Source organism: Poecilia mexicana, unplaced genomic scaffold (assembly GCF_051168715.1).
Source record: "Poecilia mexicana isolate PSO_F unplaced genomic scaffold, ASM5116871v1 scaffold_15, whole genome shotgun sequence".
Classification (NCBI taxonomy): Eukaryota; Metazoa; Chordata; class Actinopteri; order Cyprinodontiformes; family Poeciliidae; genus Poecilia; species Poecilia mexicana.
The window spans coordinates 9,455,857-9,477,856 of NW_028263384.1; the positions used below are offsets into that span (position 1 = coordinate 9,455,857).

Below are 22,000 nucleotides of genomic sequence, written 5' to 3' on the forward strand. Positions count from 1 at the left end.
TTCAAGTTGTTTCTACAAAATGTGATTTATTAAAACAAGCATGTAGAACACATACATACAAACACAAACCGGTGCATCATACATGCTTGAAGTGAAAACTGCTGATTGCTTTGAGGATAAATACTGCAACTCGTGTGAAGGAACCACATCACCTTCTTGGCCCCTTTAGGAATATGTGATTAGTGTTAATCTCATGAACTCTTGACTAATGTAAGGATCAACCGTGTGAACGGAGGAAGCTTCCCTTTGCTAATGGAAACGGTGTGAAAAGCCAAACATGCGCAAGCTAGCACTGTCAGCATTGATAAACCATCGCATGGGTAGTTTCCATTTTACGTAACTGACACAAACTTTGTTCTCCATTTTCAAGCTTGCGCCTCAACTCCCAATCACTGCTACAAAACAAGATTTTTGAGCTAATTCAGAAAGTACATTTTAAAAAAAATGAACATAATGAAATGAGTGGATTTCCATAAGCTGGGATCGTCAAAATGAGAAAAAAAATTTAAATGCATCACTGTAATTATTCTATAGGAGGTTCACTTTTTGAAGTACTGAAATATTTATGCACATATACTTTTATCTCAGTGACTTCATTTGGCCATCTGTACCTTACCTAAGGCGCCATCACCGCCTTTGCACATTTGCACCCCCATGACGGTGCCTTAATTTGCTCCCACTCAGCTATAAAATTTAATTTTTGAGCTAAAACACTTAACTTTAGAACATAATTTGAGTAATATCTTTAAGCCGCTATCTTATGTATCTTATCAGTCGCAGTAATATATAAATAAATATATTTTTTACCTCAAATCTGAAGAATATTCAACTGTGATTTCAGCAGCATTTTTGTGGGAAAACAAATGATTATGAGTTAATTGTTGCAGCTCTGGAGGTATTTACAAATCAAGAACTAATATCCCAATGTATGTAGGTTTCTGGAAACTGGATTCAAACATAACGACAAACTGACACTTCGTACTAGGGAGTGATTTTGGACAAAAGCTAAGTATGTCATTCAGTAGCATACTGCTGCAGGAGATTGGCTGTTTAGTTAATCATAAAGTTCCTTAGTGAAAAAGTCAGAAGCATCACTTCAGCAAAAAGAATAGTCAATTTTCTACTTTCCTTTGAAAAAAAAAAATCAGGTGCTGTATAAAGTTAATTAGTGTTCTGTGTGTTCGAGAACAGGGATGAGACTGGATAACTTATTGCGTACGCATCGACTTATTATTTCTTGATGACTTCCTCCTTCAGCTTGTCAGCCAGATGTTTTCTCTTCTGGAGCTTCTTCTTTTCCTCAGCAGATATCTCCTGTGTGAAGAGGTCAGAACAGGCAGATAGGTCAGTGATGCTGAGCAACAGCTTCGGCCCGAATGTTAACAGAATGAACGCGCGCTAGCTTCTAAGCTAGCATGTGCATCTTTGAATTAACTAGAATAATCTCTTTCAAAAAGATTAGGTTTCAACACCTAAAGTTTCGTCTATGTGGGAGAAAACAAAACCACGGTAACACTAGTGGTAAACACTAAGTTTACTGTGCTTTCAAACGGTGTTCACACCTCTAACTTTTCCACATATTTTGTCACATGGCAAAGTTCCCTCCCCCAATGGATTTGCTGAAAGTTCGGAGGTGTGAAAACATTTGCAAGGCACCGACTGTGTTCACATCAGGGAGCTGATGGATCACCTTCTGTTTGGCGGAGTTAGTCGAGTGTTGTAATGGAGGAGGAGGGGAGCTGGCCCCGTTCATCTGGGGCTCTCCCTCTGCCTCCTGACGGGCCAGAGCGCACGAGATCACACACAGCAAGAAGGAATTAAAGAATGAAAATGAAATGGAAAAAAATGTCGGGAGTAAAAAGAAAGGAGGAAAGTCACTGAAAATCAATGGGGAGCTGAGAACTTAAAAGAAAACATGTTGCGTACACCTTTCCCACAGTAAAACTCAAACACTTTTCAAGCATTTTCAAGTTACTTTTTCAAACTAAAACATAAGGAAATTTTTGTTTTGACATGTCTTGCTCACACACACACACACACACACACACACACACACACACACACACACACGCACACACACACACACACACACACACACACACACACATGTTTGTGTTGCTATCTTTGTGGGGACTTTCCATTGACTTCCATTCATTTCTACAGCCTAAACCTTACCTTTACCCTTTTCCTAACCCTAACCATCACATACCTAACCCTAACCCTAACCAAAACTCAATTCATACCTTAGCCCTAACTCTGACCCCTGACCCATAAACAGGGTTTCCCCTCGTGGGGACCAGGCTCCAGTCCCCACAAGGAGCAATTGGTCCCCACAACGTAGAATATGTCAGGAAAATCGTCCCCACAAGGTATTACAAACAAACGCACACACACACACACACACACACACACACACACACACACACACACACACAACAAAACGTCCCCCAATCGTAATGACTTTGTTTAATGCAAATATATAAGATAAACCTTATTTCAATTGCACAAATCAGTAAGTCATAGAGCCATCGGGGATTAGAAATATTCATTAAATTGAAACAATCCAAATAAATCATGTCAAGCTGAATGATCTTCCTGCTCAAATTAAGCTTAAACACGATATACAAAGAAAGTCACAAAATAACCTCTGGCTTTTAGCACACAGAAGTAATTTGGCAAATTCTAACAAACCTAATACTTTACGTGAGAGCTTAAAGTTATTCATTTGGAAAGACGGAAGGCTGTACTTACCGAGTTGGCGGTTGGTGCTGGTGTAGGGCTGGCTGGTGGCTCCTCCAGGGCGGCCGTCTGTCTGATTTTCTGCTGTTCTTTCTTCAGGGCGTGCAGCTTGTCTCGCTGCTGACGCAGATACGCTGCCCTTTGCTGGAGCTGCTCCTGCTGTGACGGCAGCAGCTCCTGCAGACAGTTTTAAGTCCAAGAATCTGGAGTTAGCACAATCGTTTGGGGAAACGAAAATTAAAACAGTGGAAATCATGTCACGTTCTGGTAGGGGGGAGTTCACCGCTGGCTCTACGGCCTGCGGAAATCCTCGTGAGGTGGGTTTTGGAAATGTTTTTAATGAAGAGAGAAATCATCAGGCGGTGTAAGTCTTTACACCGGGCTCAGACTCACCGTGTATGGCTTGGAGAAACCCGCTTCCCGGTGTGCCTCCTCCAGGTAGGCCTCGGCCGCAGCCTCCCTGCTGTCGCTCTGCTCCGCGGTTTGACGGCTGTTGGCGTTGGAAGACTTGCTGGATTTTGTGGGAGTTCGCACGGCTGGCAGCACTCTGGGCTGGATGCTGCTACTGCCAGAGTCTGCACAAAGGATGTACAACGACCAACGGGAGCTGTGTTATCTTCAGGAACACCTTCTAACGTACAATGGAAGAAGAAGCTGCTTTATTGCCTCTCGCTGGAGGAAACTCCACCCTATTTTTTTTTTTTTACTTCTGACACCTGTGAACAGATATGCAAACATTTCTCCGTTTCTCTTGTTTGTTTTCCTCACAGAATTAATGTTTCATGTCAACCCAAAGGAGTTCTGTTGGATCGAGGTCCTGGGATTTTGGTGTTTTTAGAGTCGTTGCTTTGTTGAAACGCCGATTTTCATCAGCATTCCCTATTTGGAATAAGGCAACATAAGACGATCCGAGTTTTCTACACAAATTCCTGAACTTTAAAATACTCTCTCTTTTTTTTTTGTAAAATTCTGTACAGTCCAGTGAACCGTTTTGTTTGAATAGCAGTCGAGTCATTATCTGTAGGTCGCACAAATAATGAAACGACACAATGCAGAAACTGGCTTCGGACTTTTGGTTTGTGGACTACAGCCGCTGCTTTTCCAGGACTCGGAATAACTTGGATCAGTTACGTCTTAAAATCTGTAGCTCTTGGACTTATCAAAGACAGAACGGAGCGCCTCAGAGCGATTGCATTTCTTTACGGGATCTGGTTAGCGATGTCGAGCTGCTCATGTTTTTACCACAACCTTTTCCTATGCTTAATGCTTTTGGGAGTCTCTGCTTTACCTGGTGTGCGTTTGGAAGAGTTGCTCAGTTTGGACGTCAACGTGGCCTCTCCAGCCTCATCGCCTTCTGTGTTTGGTTTATCTGAGGACCTTCTGGAAGTGAAGCCGGTCTTCTTCTCTGATAGCAGCCTCCTGGACATCTCTTCATCGTACTCCTCCTTTGACTTCCTAAAAAACACGGTAGCAGGAGAAAACGGGTCTAGCACTGGAACAGAGGCGCAGTCGACTCTTACGGCAGCGTCTGTTCATAAGCTTTTACTTGGCACTCGTGAAATAGTTGATGTAACAACTCCAGGATATTTCAGCGCATTTTGGAGTCAATTGGAGGATCTTCAGTAGTTGTTTGATTTGCTACACCCTCTTCAGTAGATCATAAATACGCTACTGTAGCAGAGGCGGGGATTAAACTTCTTGGACCGGGGTTGGGCGAAAAGGCTTCAAAATTAAATCTGATTTTTTTCGCACTAGATCCGATTTTAGTCAATTTTCTTTCTCTGATTCTTTTCTAAAAAAATCTAATTACAAATGACAGAAACTATTTTTAAAAAGTGCTCTTCATTAGCCCTTCTGTGAGTTGCACAGAAGAGTATTTGGGGCCAGGCTGCAAGATTTTTTTGTTGATTTATGGGAAAATAGTCATAATATTAGCAGAATAAAGACACAAATTTACCACAAGAACGTCTCAAAAGTCGTTTAAATGAGAAAGAAGCTTCCATGGACTTATCAAGATCTGGCGTGAGCAGCTCAGTCTTTTGCAGATTCAGCCTTTTGCACAATTGTATCAAAGTTCTGCTGCTGCTGGTGTGTTAAAAGATCAAGTATTTCCTTTCTGTAAAACCAATGTCAAAGTATAACTCCATAAGACACGCAACATTCATCACTATCAGTTTTTGTCGAAGCTCTCTTAAAATAACTGCTGACATAAGGGGAACGCAAAGGGTGAAATCCAGATTTCCCGATGAAAAACTGTAACTTTTACTGATATACTATTTCAATTTCTCGAGTTGCACTTGCACCTCGTCGATGGATTTCTTCTACAATCTTTTGCTCGTGAAATATTTGTGCTACTTCAAGCTAATCCATTTAACCCACGGCGTGCACACACTGCGATCGGGCTTCTGCCACACGTTTTTGCAGAGAGGAAAGAGTGAGACGTAGTTACCGGGACGGCTCCCTGTCAGAAATCCTGTTAGGCGTTTGTAACCTGCTGAACCAGACCGAGGACATCCTAACCTGGATGCGTTGAGACTCGGTGTCACCTAAATTCAGCGTTGGACAAACTGTTTAGTTATAAAGTGTTTCATCAGTCAAAGCTCTTTCGAGAAATTCGAAAAGCCTGACATTTTCTGTGATTCCTCTGTTGCTCTTAAAACTCGACACTGGACAAGCTTTCCAGACTGAAATGTTCCCAGATCTTTTTGTAACGACCTAGAAAAGGAAGGGAGGCAGGGTGGAGGTAGCTGATGTAGCGGAGCGAGACAAAGGGGATGAAAATGTTCTCATCGCGTTCTAACTTTCAATTCTGATACCCTAAATTAGCTGAAAGCTAATGAGCTTAGCCGCATTCCTATTGGATTTGCTGTGTTTTATTTGGCCTGGCTGTCGCTGGCAAAATCCCATTACAACCCCTGGCAAAAAGTATGGAATCACCAGTGTTGGATGAGCAGTCATTCAGACATTTCATGCTGTAAAACAAACTCGGATCAAAAACATGATACAATATTAAGGTCATTCCAAAGTGCAACTTGTTGGCTTTCAGGAACACTCAAAGAAATGAAGAGAAAACATTGTGGAAGTCAGTGAATGATACTTTTATTGACCAAACACAGGGAAATAAATATGGAATCACTCAATTCTGAGGAAAAAAGTATGGAATCACTCAAATTGGAGGTAGAAAAAAGGACACACCCAGTCTATTTCCTTTCCCTAAATGGACATCTGCCCCAGATTAGATGTGCCCGTTAGTGTGCAGTTCAAAACACCTGCAGTCATGACACCTTGGAGGGCTGCTGGACGAAGTGGAGTGGCGAGAACCATGACTCCAACAAGAGAAATGTCCCTTGAAACAAAAGAGAGGATTGTGAAACTTCTTGAAGAAGGTAACCCTTCACGCATGGTTGCTAAAGATGTGGGCTGTTCACAGTCAGCTGTATCCAAGATATGGTCCAAACACAAACAGCATGGAATGGTTGTTAAAGCCAAGCGTACTGGTAGACCAAGAAAGACATTAAAGCGTCAAGACAAACAACTAAAGGTCATTTGTCTTGAAAACCAAAAAAGTACAACTAAACAGATGAAGCATAAATGGGAGGAAGCTGGAGTCAATGTATGTGACCGAACCGTAAGAAATCGCCTAAAGGAGGTGGGATTTCAATACAGGAAAGCTAAATGAAAACCAGCATTGACACCTAACCATAAAAGAACAAGATTCCGATGGGCTAAGGAGAGGCAATCATGGACTGTGGATGACTGGATGAAAGTTGTCTTCAGTGATGAGTCAAGAATCTGCATTGGACAAGGTGATGATGCTGGAACTTTTGTTTGGTGCCGTTCCAGTGAGATTTATGAAGAGGCCTGCCTGAAGAAAACAACCAAATTTCCACAGTCCTTGATGATATGGGGCTGCATGTCAGGCAAAGGCACTGGGGAGATGACTGTGGTTAATTCTTCTATCAATGCACAAGTTTACATTGACATTTTGGACAGTTTTCTCATCCCTTCAATTGAACAGATGATGAAATAATTTTCCAAGATGACAATGCATCGTGCCATAGGGCAAAAACAGTGAAGGCATTCTTTGAAGAAAGACACATTCAGTCGATGTCATGGCCTGCAAATAGTCCAGATCTCAACCCAATAGAAAACCTGTGGTGGAGATTGAAAAAAATGTTCCACAAGAAGGCTCCAACCTGCAAAGCTGATCTGGCAACTGCTATCAAAGAGAGTAGGCACCAAATACTGTTTGTCCCTCATCAAGTCCATGCCTCAGAGACTAAAAGCTGTTATAAAAGCCAAAGATGGTGCAACTAAATACTAGTGATGTATTTTGAATGGTCTTTTGTTTATGTGTTTTTCATGATTCCATACTTTTTTCCTCAGAATTGAGTGATTCCATATTTATTTCCCTGTGTTTGGTCAATAAAAGTATCATTCACTGACTTCCACAATGTTTTCTCTTCATTTCTTTGAGTGTTCCTGAAAGCCAACAAGTTGCACTTTGGAACGACCTTAATATTGTGTCATGTTTTTGATCCGAGTTTGTTTTACAGCATGAAATGTCTGAATGACTGCTCATCCAACACTGGTGATTCCATACTTTTTGCCAGGGGTTGTAGAGAGCTGGGAGAGAGGAGCTTCAAGATGCCCGGTCGGCGCATACAGACAAGAAATGCATAGTAAACAAAAGTAGTGTGAGAGGCTGCACCTCTGTCAGAGCTTATTAATAAATATCCTGTCAGAACATAACCACAACCTCAGTGTAGTTTATGGAGATTTTCTGTGGCAAACCAACACAAACTAGAGGATAATTGTGAGGACATTGGTCAGAGAAGAAGCCAATTACTCCAGGGGAGCTGCAGAAATCTACAGCTCAGGTGGGGAATATGTTGTCAACTATAGCTGATCACAAATCTAGTCTTTATGGAAGAGCGGCAAGAATAAAGTTCTGTTGGCAGATTCCCACAAGAAAAGGCAAGCTTCTACGATTGTGACCTGGTTAGATGACGGCCGACATGATTATGTGGGGATTTTTGTTTTTCTCTCAGCAGTGACAGGGAAGCTGGTGCAAAACATGAAAACTGAGGTTCACAAATTCTCTCCATCTGATCTGACTGTGCTTTGGGTATTTTTCAAAACATTCAGTCTCTACCTGGGCAAAGCTGGTGGAGACCTGCAGCGTTATAAATTCCCAGGTATTACTGTTTGTTACTTTAGTCAAATAAATAAATAAATAAATAAATAATGTGGTTCCAGGTATTGGACCAAGTGGTATTACTCCAAATACACGCCATACTTGACACATTTTTAGTTATAAAACATTTTCAAAAATCATGCATCATTTTCCATCCTCCACACAATTATTCGCTGTGCAGTGTCAATGTATCAGATAAAATCCCGGTAAAATATGATGAAGTCTTTTTTTTTGCAAATGAGGAAGAACTTTACGGGGTGTGAATGCTTTTCAGTATTTGAAAGAAACCAAGTTCTAGATTTAGGCAAACCTGGAAAAAGTCGGTGCTACTTTTGGGCCTTGCTTCTGCTCGCAGAAAATCAGCCATAACTCTAGTAATAATCACGTCCAACTCAGAGACTGAAACCGGTCTCCATGTTGGTGTGGTGGTTAGAATAATCCTGCTGAATCAGTGTAGAGTTTGCATGTTCTTCACCTTTGTGCCACAGTTTTAAAGCATACGTGTTATATTAATTGCTTCATTTAAAATGCTCTCAGAAAGGAGCTGTTGTCTTCCTTTTATTACTACAGGGACTGAATGCATGATGTCAGAAGACACTGACAGGTCAGCAAAAACGGGTTTATGGGCTACATCGACCACGTAGCCTCATTGTTGGTCCTAAATAATTGATAAGATGGGAATGGGAAAAGAGGAACCTACCTGCATATCAGCGTTTTTGAAACAGAACATAAGTGAGCGAAAAATAAACAGAGGGGACGTACTTGAGGACTTCCTCCAGGATTTTCATCTCTTGCTGCTCCAACTCGGTCATCACGTCAACCCCATCGGTCAGACACTCTGGTAGGGCCCCTACACACAGATTTCATTTGCAGAATTCACACAATGAAAAACTGCGTTTTGTGTTCGTTTCTTCCGCGTACCGTTTTTTTCTTTAATGACTCTGAGGGCCTGGAGCTGAAGCTCCATGTTCTTCTGAACCATCAGCGAGCGAAACACCTGGAAGTCGTCCGTAGCCAGAACCGGCTGGAATATGTCCTGGAAAAAACAAAACAAGCAAAAAACAGAAATACAAACTTATTTAAAAAGAACAAACACACGGCAAGGACGCTGCTGTAAAGGGTAGAATAAGTACATCCGAGTGTGTTACACTTAAATGTTTCAGACTCAGAGTGCAACAACATCTCTCACCCTGTTAAATCAAGAATTAACATTCATCAACCACAACATTTTGGTCTAATATCACTAGTGAGTAGTTAAACTTGATTACTGTCAGACTTTTTGAATCGTGAGATCACTTAAATAGAATCTGCTTGACAACATGAAGCACGTTACGCAATCTTAAAACACAAAACATCCTGGCCTCAGTTAAACGCCGTGTTCCTGATTCAACAATAAGAAAGGAATTGGACAAAACCTGCATCCATGGTGAAACCCCCCCCGCTGCTGACCAAAAAAGAAAAAAGAACCCGCAGAGGAATGTCTTGCATTTTCCCAAAAAAGATTTTGATGGCTCTTGAGGCTTTTTTTTGTTGTTGTTGTTTTTTCCAAAATTGGACATTTCTGAAGTACAGGCCATTTACCATTTAAGCTGACTTGGATATGAAGCTTTTGCACTACTCAAAAAATAGGAACTGATTAAGTAAGCAAACAAAATGAAGGCTGGCCTAGTCAAACTCTGAGCTTAAATCTGACTGACATGCCATGTTCACCCTCAGAAACTGTTCATTGTGGCTGAATTGAAACAATTCAGCAAAAGAAGAAAACCCTTAACAATATAAATGACTCAGCTGACTCAAACTGTTGAGTGAGTCAGCTCACGCAATTATTACGTTGGTTTAGGGGGCAAAAGAGAAAGGGCAGATGTGTCGATGACATAAAAAATAACTTCATTCATAGACTTATCTGTACAAGGACTACTAGGGGTCATTTTAGATACAGTAAAAAATAAACAAGTTAACTAGGGAGGAGTACATCTTCCCTATGAAACTCAGAAATTTTCAGATTAGTTTCACATATTTACAAGGAAAGACTTGGATATTCTATGATGTCTATGATTTTTTTTTACATTTTTCAACAGTTGAAGGCATATATATTGTTATTACCAGAGGTTTATCTAAGTGGCCAATCTATGAGATGTACATCTGGATATTTTCCCCAAAATATAAGTGGTACATCTAAGCTCTTGTGTTGAATCAGAACATCTCCAGGACGCAGACTCTCCATGAACGCCGCAAACGGGATCCAGAATACACACACACACACACACACACACACACCCACACACACACACACACACACACACACACACACACACACACACACACACACACACACACCCGAGGCAGTGAGGGAGAAGCTACAACATGTCTGCACATGAGAGATGACTCTGATACAGGAAAAGAGCCTGGATTCACCACTTGGGAAATACCCAGATGCACATCTTCAACACAACAGCAGTCCTCTATTTTTTGTCCCAAATGTCTGATTTAGCTTCTGAGCTTTTTCTGACAACTTTAATAGTTCAAATGTATTGAACTATGCAATGTTAGAGAACATCATAGTTTTTAATATTGTAAAGTTAAGCATCTAATTATGACAAATTGTTTCTTTTCTACATTAGCGTATATCCAATGTATTTCTTGAAAATTTGTGTAATGAATCTCAAAATCTATGAGGTTTTTGTCTTTTTTTGTCTTTTATTTACAACAAACCTAATAGTCCATCATCTTATTTGGAATCGTGCTTTTCTCAATAATGTCGCACCAAAAATTATATAGGGGTATCTAAAAAACTTGGAAAACAAACTAAGCAAACCCAAATCAATACCTAGAACATTCATTTCTGTTTCAGGTGGTGTCTAAGACAACAACAAAAAAAATCTTGATAAGGATATCACAAAACAAACTCTGTTAAAGAATTCAACCGACTACAGCCTTTATGAACAAGGTATCAGATAGGGTTGCACTCACTGTACCGTAAATAATCCCCACATATACTCGGCTATGTTTTCAAACACTGCGATGCTTACAGCTAATCTTATACTCTAGCTTCCTGTTCTATTAGGAGCCAATCCTACATCTAGGCAGCAGTTTGGCAAAGTCCTTTGGCAAAGTCATTCAGTGCAATTGGATCTTCTGACTAATGAGCCTCTTCATTTACGGTATATGCCTTGCAATGCATGGTACATGTGACAATTCTGTTGCAATCGAGGAAGATTCAGCAGCAGCAGAATTGCATCCAAATTAAAAATGAATTCTCACATTTATTAAAGTCACAGTACAGCCACTAAATATTAGACTGTAGACATAGATGCAATTTAAATACCGGTACGTCTTTAAGTACTGTGTTCAGTGATTTTATCTCAGTCTTTGACTGTGCTTTATTTGCCAGGGAGCCGAGATACTCATGAGGAACCGTCATCAACTTGTAATTCTAACTAAAAGCACAAAACTTTTTTTTTTTTGACAAATATCGTAAATACTTTTCTGCCTACATCAACCCCAGCTTCCAGCACTAATAAATCTTTGCTTTTTATGCTAAAGTGATTGTATTTGCAGGCAGTAACCGTTTACCTTTGAGGTAATTAATGAGATTTGAATAACCCGGGGACAGCAAATAAATCCCAGACTTAATCACTGCTCATCTAGCACAGCCATGTCACACTCCTTGACTACCAAATCAAATTTTAATGCAGTTTTTCCTGAACCCCAGACTCCAGGGCCCACTGTCCAGCATGGTTTAAAGGTTTCTCTGCTGCTACACACCCGATCACAGGCACTGGCCTCTAACAGCCTTCTGCACAACTTCACAGAAAGCTAATGAAGAGAAATCTCCAACAACCGGACAGACTCGCAGTTATTCACCCATTACAATGACATTCACAGAGACTGTATGCGCTGCTGCTTAGATTTAGATACCCACAGCTGTAGGTATCTAAACTTTAAAAGTACAAAAATTAAAGAAAAGTGCCAAATTTATAAGACAAATGATCTACAAGTAAACATGCCAGCCGTAGCCAAGTATTTTAGCAAAGTACCCAACATGGAAACATTGTCAGTAGGAGCAAAATAAGAGTAATCTTAATATGGCATCTGAATGGTGATCAGCATCAACGAGTTCCAATTGACTCAAATCCAGGACGAAAAAAATAACCTTTTTTAAGATCTATTTATGTATTTCTTCTAATTAGTGATTAGATGTTAATGTTATCCTATAAAAACTGTTTGGTAAAATGGAGCTTAAGTGAAATTTAAACATGATTTAAACAGGGTGTTTTGTTGCATATAGGATCTATATTTCTCTGCAAACTGCACTACAAGCTAAACATTTGGAGGCAACGCCAATGCAGGCCAGATATTTGGAAGCAACTTTATGTTGCCGTTAGAAGTGCCTTTATCAAAACCAGTATGAATGGATAAAGGCACAAATAGATAATTTCCACAATTCACCTTCAGAGGTTTAATCTGATGTCGACAAACCACTGCTGAAAACATGTTTGTTTACAAAAGGAAATAAGGACCTAATTTAGAATTAGAGCCACAAATTCAGGACAAAAGTAAAAATCGCAAAACAAATCAGCTTGCGATTAAAAGCAGATATTTGCACACACTGTTGGAAAAAAAAACATGCTTTGTTTCCTCACTGAAATTAAATCAGACTAACTTTTTGCTGGTTTATAGCAGAATAACGAGAGATAACATTTTATTGCTTTCTTCGGTTTTTGAAGTTAACACGTGGTAATTACTGTGTCTTTAAAAAAAAAAAAAAGGAAAGCACAGGTGATTATGCCATGGCTTTGTAAACTTCTGCTTGGTTAATTTAGAACAGTTGAGATGAATGGAGTATGTGAGTCAACTGGAGGGACGTAATGTAAGGCAACATCTCAAACGCACTGCTTCTCTGTGTGACACCATGAGAAAATGCAATGAAATCAAGTAAAATATTAGGAAAAGAACGATGGACCTGGTTCATCCTGGGGTGCAATTTCTACATTTCTGAATGTGCCAATTTTGTCTGTTTGAAACTATTATTTGCAAGCATATATAGATAGCTCTTTTATTCTATAAATATATAGACGCTGGCTGAAGTGTCTAAGAGTGTTATCGTCTTCAATGAATCGAGTCTCACGTGTGAGGAAGACACACTTTGATTTTGTAGACATGTAATGAAACTAAAAATCAAAGTATAGTATTTGGAGGAAAAAATGGGTAAGCTTGCAAACTTGAGAACATTATCCCAAGTGCAAAGCGCAGGGACTGCACCGTCATTTTGTGTGGATGTGTCGCTGCAGGAGGGATTGGTGCACTTCACAGATCACATGTAATCACGAGAAAAGAAAATTACGAAGAAATATTAACGCTGCATATCAAGACATCACTAAGAAAGTTAAAAATTGAGCACAAACGACATAAGCGTACCACTAAATTAGTTACAAAGTAGCTTGACGACAACAGAGTCAATGTTGGAGAGGGCAAAACAAAGCTCTCACCTCACCCCCACAGAAGATTTGAATGGACCAAAATTCCAGCAAACTATTCTAAGAAGATCCTGGAAATATCCCCAAAATATTGAACCCAAGTCACACAGCTTTAAGGGCAATTCGGCCAAATACAAAGGTTGCATGTAAACGTTTGACTCTGAAGAAAGTTGAATATAAAATTCTCTTTCTCTTTATTCTGGCATTTATAAAAAAGAAATAATTTTTTGTAATTCTGCCTGATCTAAAACAGGAAACAGTTTTGTTTTCAATAGCTTGTAAATGTCTGATTTTAACTGGTTTTTTTTTTATCTGATAAATGATTCCTTCTAGAATTTTGTATATTTTGTTACAAAGTATTCTGATTACAATATATATATATATATATATATATATATATATATATATATATATATATATATATATATATATATATATATATATGTATGTATGTATGTATATATTAGAGTATTTTTAATATACATTTGCAAAATCTGGATTGCAGATTATGTCACAAACTTAAGTTTCAGATTTTGCTTATTTGACAGAAAACTACATTTCCTTGAAGGAGGAGGTAAAGGAGGAGGAGGAGGGATGGGGTTACATAAGCAAATCCCATTCTTGACTTTGCTGTCAGCCTTTGCATTCAGGTCAGGTGGCAGGGATCCAGTGGTGTGCAGAGGAAGCTCAAAATACCTGCAAAGATTGAGACCTGGCAAAGGGAGAGGTGCATGCATCCAGGAACTGCTGCTCGTTGATGCCAACCTCCTGCATATAATTCTCCAGCAGTTTCTCCACCTACAGTGAGACGAAGACAGCTTTTAGCAGTCCTGTTTGACGAGGAAGCAGTTTCTGACACTTCATAATTTATGTTAACTCACGGAGTAATGAAACTGGTGAAGTCTATACTCACAAGATTCTTATACTGCTGATGGATTTCTGTGTATGAGAGCTTGTTTTCATCCTCGTCATCAAAAACTGAAAAAACAAAACAAAACATTATAAATCAGACGAGCTCTCTGGGGCTGAGAGGAACACTTTGCTATTCAGTTTAACTACGTATCAGATCTGCATATCAGATCTTAGTTAGATGTGCAGAATCCATAAACACAACTGGCGACGCAACCACAATAACAAGTTAGCGTTAGCTTAGCCGCCTCGCAGTTCACAAAACATTTGACTCCACATATGAGTGAAGTGAAATATAACAGCCAAGTTTCACCTGTACATTTGTGCTCCATAAAGTCCGTGACTGGGATAACCCATTCGGGACTTCCCAGGTAGCCGACGATACTCTCTATAATCCACTCGCTGTCATCCTCAGCCATGTTGGCCGACGCTGGGGAACAAACGTATGGACACGGTGATGACTCCAACCCCTCAGGTCCAGCTCCGCGGTAACTCGGACATGCACAACCCCGACAAACGGACAGAGACGTAAAGGGAGCTCTTCCTCACGGACATGTCGTCATGTCTCCGTCGAGGATGTGCGAGTTTTCAGCCTGAAACCTCGAGAAGAAACGCGAAGTCATGAATTTGAAAGTAGAGAGTGGTGACGCCAAATAGGTTGCTGTGGCAACCACTACGTCAGTACGCTGCTATTTGACCAGATTCTATGAGCGTTAGATTTTAGGACACCAGATGGCGCTGTTACGTCCTAGGTCTGAAATACGGAAGTCACACGCTTCGATATGCATTTTCGGGAAAGGTGACAGCACAGGTATGTGACCTCTGACCCGATAGCCGTCGCGCTTAGTGTAATGGGCCTAATTTCGGGCCTAATTTCGGAGTCAGATAAATGCATTTGCTCCTCCGATCAACACAGACAATGCAAAAAGTTTGTAACTTTCAATTTGTTACATTTGTTTTTCGAGCACTCACTGTGTGAGGAAACGTGTGTGTCTTATGTTGTTTTTATCATAAAAAACTACAATATTTAATTTAATATTTATACCACTTTTTAAAATTTATTTTCTTGCTTTAATTTGAAACCACTTTTTTTTTCCTTTTTTTTTTACAAAGTTTGAGCATTTATTTTGTAAACATACTTTTATGTTTAAAATGTGCTTAGGCACAATAATCATGTAAATTAGTACATGTCTGCTTTAATGTTTGCCAACATTCACCTGCCAAAAATTGATTATAGTGAAATAAATCATAAAGCTTAACAAATTGACTTTACAAATGATTTTTTGTTTGCTTGTTCTGCTTGAAGATTTTCTTTGTACAACATAGATTATCTTAATAGATATATCTGATTATAAATGATGGCGCTACTAATATATTTGTGACAGATTTCTGCTCCTCCTGCACTGGAATAGAATTGTTTTCTGGACTCATTGCATCACATAGCGACTAATAGGCGCTGTCCAATCCAGTAATACATATCAAACAGCAATATGAAAGATGCAAAAATAATTAACTACTACATTACGAAATTATATTTAATCCTCAGTGCTACATTTTGAAATGTTTGAAATGTATGCATTTTGAAACAATGCAGAATATTGTTAAAACAATATTTTGCAACAAGTAAATAAATTCCAGTGATAGGGCTGTGTAAAGTAAATGTGAGAATGAGACATTTTATATAAAATTCCCTTCTCACCCTCCGCGGGTGGTCTCTTTCATCCTCTGAGCTCGGGTCCTCTACCAGAGGCCTGGGAGCTTGAGGGTTCTGCGCAGTATCTTGGCTGTGCCTAGAACTGCACATTTCTGGACTGAGATGTCTGATGTTGTTCCTGGGATCTGTTTTAGCCACTGCTCCAGTTTGGGGGTGACTGCCCCGAGGGCCCCGATGACCACAGGCACCACTGTGGTCTTCACCTTCCAGGCCTTTTCCAGTTCCTCTCTGAGGCCCTGGTATTTCTCCAGTTTCTCGTGCTCCTTTTTCCTGATGTTGTAATCACGTGGTATTGCTACATCCACCACAACTGTTTTCCTCTGCTGTTTATCCACCACCACAATGTCCGGTTGGTTCAGGCGACTGTGTGGTCTACAAGGAGTTGGTGTTTGGCTCCTCTGCTATTTATGTCGATGCCCTTCTGTGCCGTGCTCATGTATTTATCCATGTGCCTGCTTATCTTATTTGCTATGATGCCTGACATGAGCTTCCATGTTGTAGAGAGACAGGTTATCGGCCAATAGCTGGATGGGACTGAACCCTTTGAGGGATCCTTCTGGATCAAGATTGTGTGCCCTTCAGTTAACCATTTAGGGTGAGTTCCATTTTGTAGCAGCTGGTTCAGTTGAGCTGCCAGTCGCTCATGGAGGGCAGTGAGTCGGTTAATCCTCCTGGCTTCATTTTCTCTCGTGTATCTCTTTAGGCGGCTAGCCAAGGCTTGGAGCCTTTGTTTGGCAGTTTTGAGTGCTTCAGGTATGGGCATCTGACTGTACTTTATGGGTACTGGTCTTTTCATTGCACCCCTTTGGAGCTCTGGCAGTTGGCTCACTTCCATCCTTGTTACCTTGATTTTAGCCTCTAACCATCTTTTCCATGGTGGGTATTGAATCTCATGGCTCTCATGGTTGCTCTTATAGCCAATATATAGTATATATATACTGCCACCCACTGAAAATGCCCTTGCCCCCCTCTTGCCTCTCCATAGATATTTTTTCTAGATCTGCCCCTGGCGGGACCTAAATAGGAACCCCACAATACATTTCCCCATTCATTCTTTCATGTACAAAGACCAGTCATCCTGGTCCCTTAGCAGAGAAACAGCCCCAAAGCATGATGTTGCCACCCCCATGCTTCACAGGTGGTATGGTGTTCTTTGGATGCAACTCAGCATTCACTCTCCTCCAAACATGACGAGTTGTGTTTATACCAAACAGTTCTACTTTGGTTTCATTTGACCATATGACATTCTCCCAATGCTCTTCTGGAACATCTAAATGTTCTCTAGCAAACTTCAGACAAGCCCGGATATGTACTGACTTAAGTAGGGGGACACGTCTGCAGTGGTGTACTTAAGTACTTAGTTGTACTTAAGTACAATTTTCGTGTATCTGTACTTTACTTAAGTAGATTTAATAATGGGTACTTTCTACTTTTACTCCACTACATTTTACAGTAAGTATCTGTACTTTCTACTCCACTACATTTCTACAAAACCGTCGCGTTACTCGTTACATCCAAGTCGCGTTGCGCTTTTTGTCCGTTAAAATGAGTAGTTCAGGGTCTTAAGGTGGCGCCGTAAAATCCAAGCAATAACGTAACTTACGTGTCTGTTGTCACCCTTAGCCTCCCCCTTTACTCGCACGTGTAGCTCCAGACATGCGCAGTGGTTTTCTCTGAGTGGGAGAAGATGTCTGTCTAATCGTCAGTAATATAATAGCGCTGCATAAATCATAAGATATGGCGACATGTAAAATTAGCAGCACTTCACTTTCACAGACGGTTGGGACTTCGTCCAACTTTTAGCGTCACTTGGAAGGAAAGCTTAAAGAAAGGTAAGCCTAGCAAAGCTAGCTGTACAGAGAGACATGTTGCATCTGCGATGAAAAAAAGTTGTCACTCATGCGCTGAATTATTGTGCGGAGGTGTTGACTGAGGTGTCGCAAATATGGGACAATGCTGTGACCAAAGTCTGCAATATAGTAATATGACGTTCATGAACAATCCAATTCTTCTGGACGGATCTTTACTAAGGTTGATAGGACTGAAGCCTTACTGAGAGCTGTTCTTTGTTCTTGTGATGCTCTGCGTACACTGAAGTAGCTATTATTATTTTTATTTCATTAAAAAACATATAGATTTATTTAATTGGTGAATAAATAAAACGAACATAAGAACGCAGAGCATGCTCATTGCTCTGTGTTTTCGTCACCTGTCATGGTGGCAGACATGGAGGGAGGGTGAGAACAGTCACGGTGCTCCTTCTGCTTGGTTACTTCTTGCTTATTGTGCCTTGGACAGTGTTCATAGTTGACCGTTGTTTACTGTTAATTGCTATGTTTAATAGTGCAGACAGTTGTGGATTCTGACATGGGCAATATGGGCAACCACCCAGGGCGTTATCTTTTTAGGGATGGCATGAGACCTCTGCGGATTGTAGCACAGAGATGAAAGCAAAGCAGAATGAAGAAGAGTTTGAATTGATACTGGTTAAATTTATTTCAGATTTAAGTATTTAATATTTAGGTGTTTTTATGGGAATGTGGATCTTTCAGATCAATTTGAGAAGCAATGTTGATAGGTGCACTTAATTTTATTGCATCATGTAGCACAGGGTGCTGGTCTTGGTCTTGATTTGGTCTCGAGTTCGGTGGTCTAGAGACTACAACTCTGCTATGCGGCTCCTTGGTTTGATGTCCTCCCCCTCCCACCCTCTTTCCATCCCCTTTCTGTTGGATTTCTTTCAAAATATTTTTTTTTCTCATTTTGTCTCTCATAGTTGAGGTCCACCTAAAATGTCAATTACAGGCCTCTTTCATCTTTTTAAGTGGGATAACTTGCAGAAGTGGTGACTGACTAAATACTCCCCCCCCCACTGTAATAAAGTCAGAAAACAGTTGTATCAGCTGACATGAACTTTGCATGTTCTCCACTTGATTACAATAACTAGTAAAACTATAAGAACTAGTGATTTCCCCACTTTAAATGGCCTCTAGATGTTTTTCACCCTGTAGTGAAAGCTTATACAGAAGATGAATCATTCTTTTTAATCCATACATGACTCATTTAGAAATGCTTGTTGGGGGTTTCCTGTTGCATCCACCCTTAGCTTGCATTAAAATGACATGTTAGCTCAAAACCTAACACAACATGCCGTGTCAAACTTGTAACCAAACCCTGTTGTGTTAAATGACCCTGAGGTGCTCTGGTTGATATAATATCCAGCAGTGTGTGGAACAACAACCTGAAGGGGGTTACTTTAACCCAGCTGTTTTATGGGACGTTTTCTCCTCGAGTTTATTTTATCACTGTTAACTCTCCTATTTTAAAACATTAGGAACTCATTTTGGAAAGCATATTTAGCTTGTTGCGCATACTTGAAGTTAGTTTGCTTTCCAAAGTTAAAACATACTCAGACGGAGGGATTAGTGTTATGAAAAGATGCCATTGGCTTGGCTTTCCTACACTGAAACGTTTTAATATTTAAATAATCAGCTGAACTCTGTATTACTACAAATGAAGTGAATTGAATTGTATGTAATTGGATTTGAATCTGACCACAGTTAAGCCAAAAATTACTAGTACTCCTGGCATATTTATGAGTTTAAAGTAGTCTTTAAATTTTACAAACATGTTTCTTCGATCTGGAAGTAATTTTAATATCTTGGAGTAGAGACTATATGAAAGAAGTTAAAGATTAAGGTAATGGCATTTAGGCCATCCAACCCCGAAGACTTGGAGCTCATCACCAGATATAAATAAAAAAATACCAATGGAATGATGGAGAAGTTAGATTTGATTGCTGTAGTCCATTTGGGAATTGATAATAACTATACGTCACTTCAAAATCAGCTCTCATTTTGGAGTATTTTATTACTTTTTGGGAAATGCTTGGCTCAGTGTTTTTTAATCGTGAACACTGTAATGGAATGGACTGGATTGATCTGGCTTAAATTTGGATCCATTTAGATTATCCATCCATTTTCTGTACACCCTTGTCCCTAGTGGGGTCAATAGGGGTCCTGGTGCCTATCTCCAGCTAACGTTCCGGCGAGAGGCGTGGTATACCCTGGACATGTCGCCAGCCTGTCGCAGGGCAACACAGAGACACACAACCATGCACACACTCACACCTAGAGAGAATTTTGGAGAGACCAATTAACCTGACAGTCATGTTTCTGGACTCATTTTGGAGCCGGAGTACCCAGAGAGAACCCACTCATGCACAGGGAGAACATGCAAACTCCATGCAGAAACTCCCCAGGCTGGGAATCAAACCCAGAACCTTCTTACTGGAAGGCAACAGCTCTACCACCTGCACCACTGTGTAGCCCCATTTAGATTATTTCTGTCTAAATTGCCCTTGTGTGTCTGCGTGTGTGCGTCTGCGCGTGTGCGTGTGCGTGTGTGTGCGTTTGTTTGTAATACCTTGTGGGGACGATTTTCCTGACATATACTACGTTGTGGGGACCAATTGCTCCTTGTGGGGACCGGAGCCTGGTCCCCACAAGGGGAAACCCTGTTTTTGGGTCAGGGGTCAGAGTTAGGGCTAAGGTGTGAATTGAGTTTTGGTTAGGGTTAGGTATGTGATGGTTTGGGTTAGGAAAAGGGTAAAGGTAAGGTTTAGGCTGTAGAAATGAATGGAAGTCAATGGAAAGTCCCCAAAAAGATAGCAACACAAACATGTGTGTGTGTGTGTGTGCGTGTGTGTGTGTGTGTGTGTGTGTGTGTGTGTGTGTGTGTGTGCGTGCATGGGTGGTTATCCTACGGAATGTTTCATGTGTGTTGCTCTAAACACACATGAAACATTAATATTTTTGCTTCTTTGTTCTTAAAAAAAATCTTACTGAAAAAACCCCATAGATGACATAACTTTGAGTCAAATGAAAAACAGACACTTGATTTGTTTCACTTAAATTTTCTATATTTACATTAAACTTCAGTCAACAACAGTATCAAATCCTTGAAATGTAGAAAAACATTTTTTTCCAAATAATGAATGATGAAATGCACTATTAAAATAGCTTTTTATAGTTTCAATAGATTTACAATTATAGCAGTTGTTCATCCAAACTGATTGCTTGTTCTATTTTTAAAAAACTATATACAGTATTTGCTTGATGACATACAAAAAGACATTTCTACTATCCATTTCTAAACTTTATGTTTGCATCTCTAAACTGTTTGGTGCCCAGTCCAGAAAGCCTCAACCCCCCCCAAAAAAGAATAAAAGTGTTATGTAACATAACAGACTGCGGATCAACAGCTTATTGTGAACCTATGAACTTTTAAGTTAATGACAACATTTAGTAAGTGAGACAATTTAAGATAGGAGTAAAAATATTTGAATCTGACCCTGGAATGCCGCCTTTCTGGTGGGGAAGGAGGTTGAGCTGGTGTGTGAGGCTGAGTGTGCTTCATATACAGATTAGTAGAAGTATTTCACACTGAAATACTGTCAATAAGTCACATGACCCAGAAGCTATTGAAGAAAAACACTAAATTATAACAAATAAATAGGCAAGAAATATAAAAATGAGTTAAAATGGAATAAAAATGTGTGCCTCATCTATACAGACTAGTAAAACTATTTTACACTGATTTTGAGTAAGTAGGTCACATGACCCGGAAGCTATTGAAGAAAAATACTAATATTAAAATTATTTTAAAATATTGACTTAAAAATGTAATAGTGGACAGTGTGTATCATGTAATAGCATGAATTACCACTTTTGTGTCAGTTGGTCACAAAGCAAGGCATTTATTTACATTTGTTTGATGAGAGTGTTTGTTTCAGGAATCTGCAATAAAGGATTAAAAAAAAAAAGCTAAAGAAAAAATTCTATCAGTGATAAGCTGCTGTGATCAGTGATACGAATGGTAGATACCAACCTCCTGAGCCTCCCAGGAGGCACAGGAGGGACTGACCGTCTGAAGCCATTCAACAGGGCTGATAACATCCGAATC

At 40.0% G+C, this 22,000-nt stretch overlaps 1 protein-coding gene across 2 annotated transcripts; it reads right to left on the minus strand.

The window, feature by feature from the left end:
* Positions 1-6: 6 nt before the first annotated feature.
* cfap36 (cilia and flagella associated protein 36) lies at positions 7-15,004 on the minus strand. 2 transcript variants are annotated; one of them, XM_088012846.1, is made up of 10 exons: positions 14,636-15,004; positions 14,327-14,391; positions 14,110-14,211; positions 8,858-8,972; positions 8,699-8,786; positions 4,028-4,194; positions 3,133-3,314; positions 2,752-2,916; positions 1,670-1,774; positions 7-1,314 (listed from the first exon to the last, which is right to left on the minus strand). In XM_088012846.1, the coding sequence occupies exons 1-10, from the start codon at positions 14,739-14,741 to the stop codon at positions 1,231-1,233; spliced, it is 1,179 nt and encodes a 392-aa protein (XP_087868972.1). In that variant the 5' UTR covers positions 14,742-15,004; the 3' UTR covers positions 7-1,230. The 2 variants fall into 2 exon arrangements, with proteins under 2 accessions (XP_087868972.1, XP_014825530.2); XM_014970044.2 differs by lacking the exon at positions 1,670-1,774 and having other exon boundaries at positions 14,636-15,002.
* Positions 15,005-22,000: the final 6,996 nt, after the last annotated feature.

Coding starts and splice junctions, on each gene's coding strand:
- cfap36 (XM_088012846.1), bottom strand. CDS start 14,741: ATGGCTGAGGATGACAGCGAGTGGATTATAGAGAGTATCGTCGGCTAC. Junction 8,787..8,857: donor AGTCATTAAAGAAAAAAACG/GTACGCGGAAGA, acceptor ATCTGTGTGTAG/GGGCCCTACCAGAGTGTCTG. Junction 1,315..1,669: donor TGATCCATCAGCTCCCTGAT/GTGAACACAGTC, acceptor CTCTTCACACAG/GAGATATCTGCTGAGGAAAA.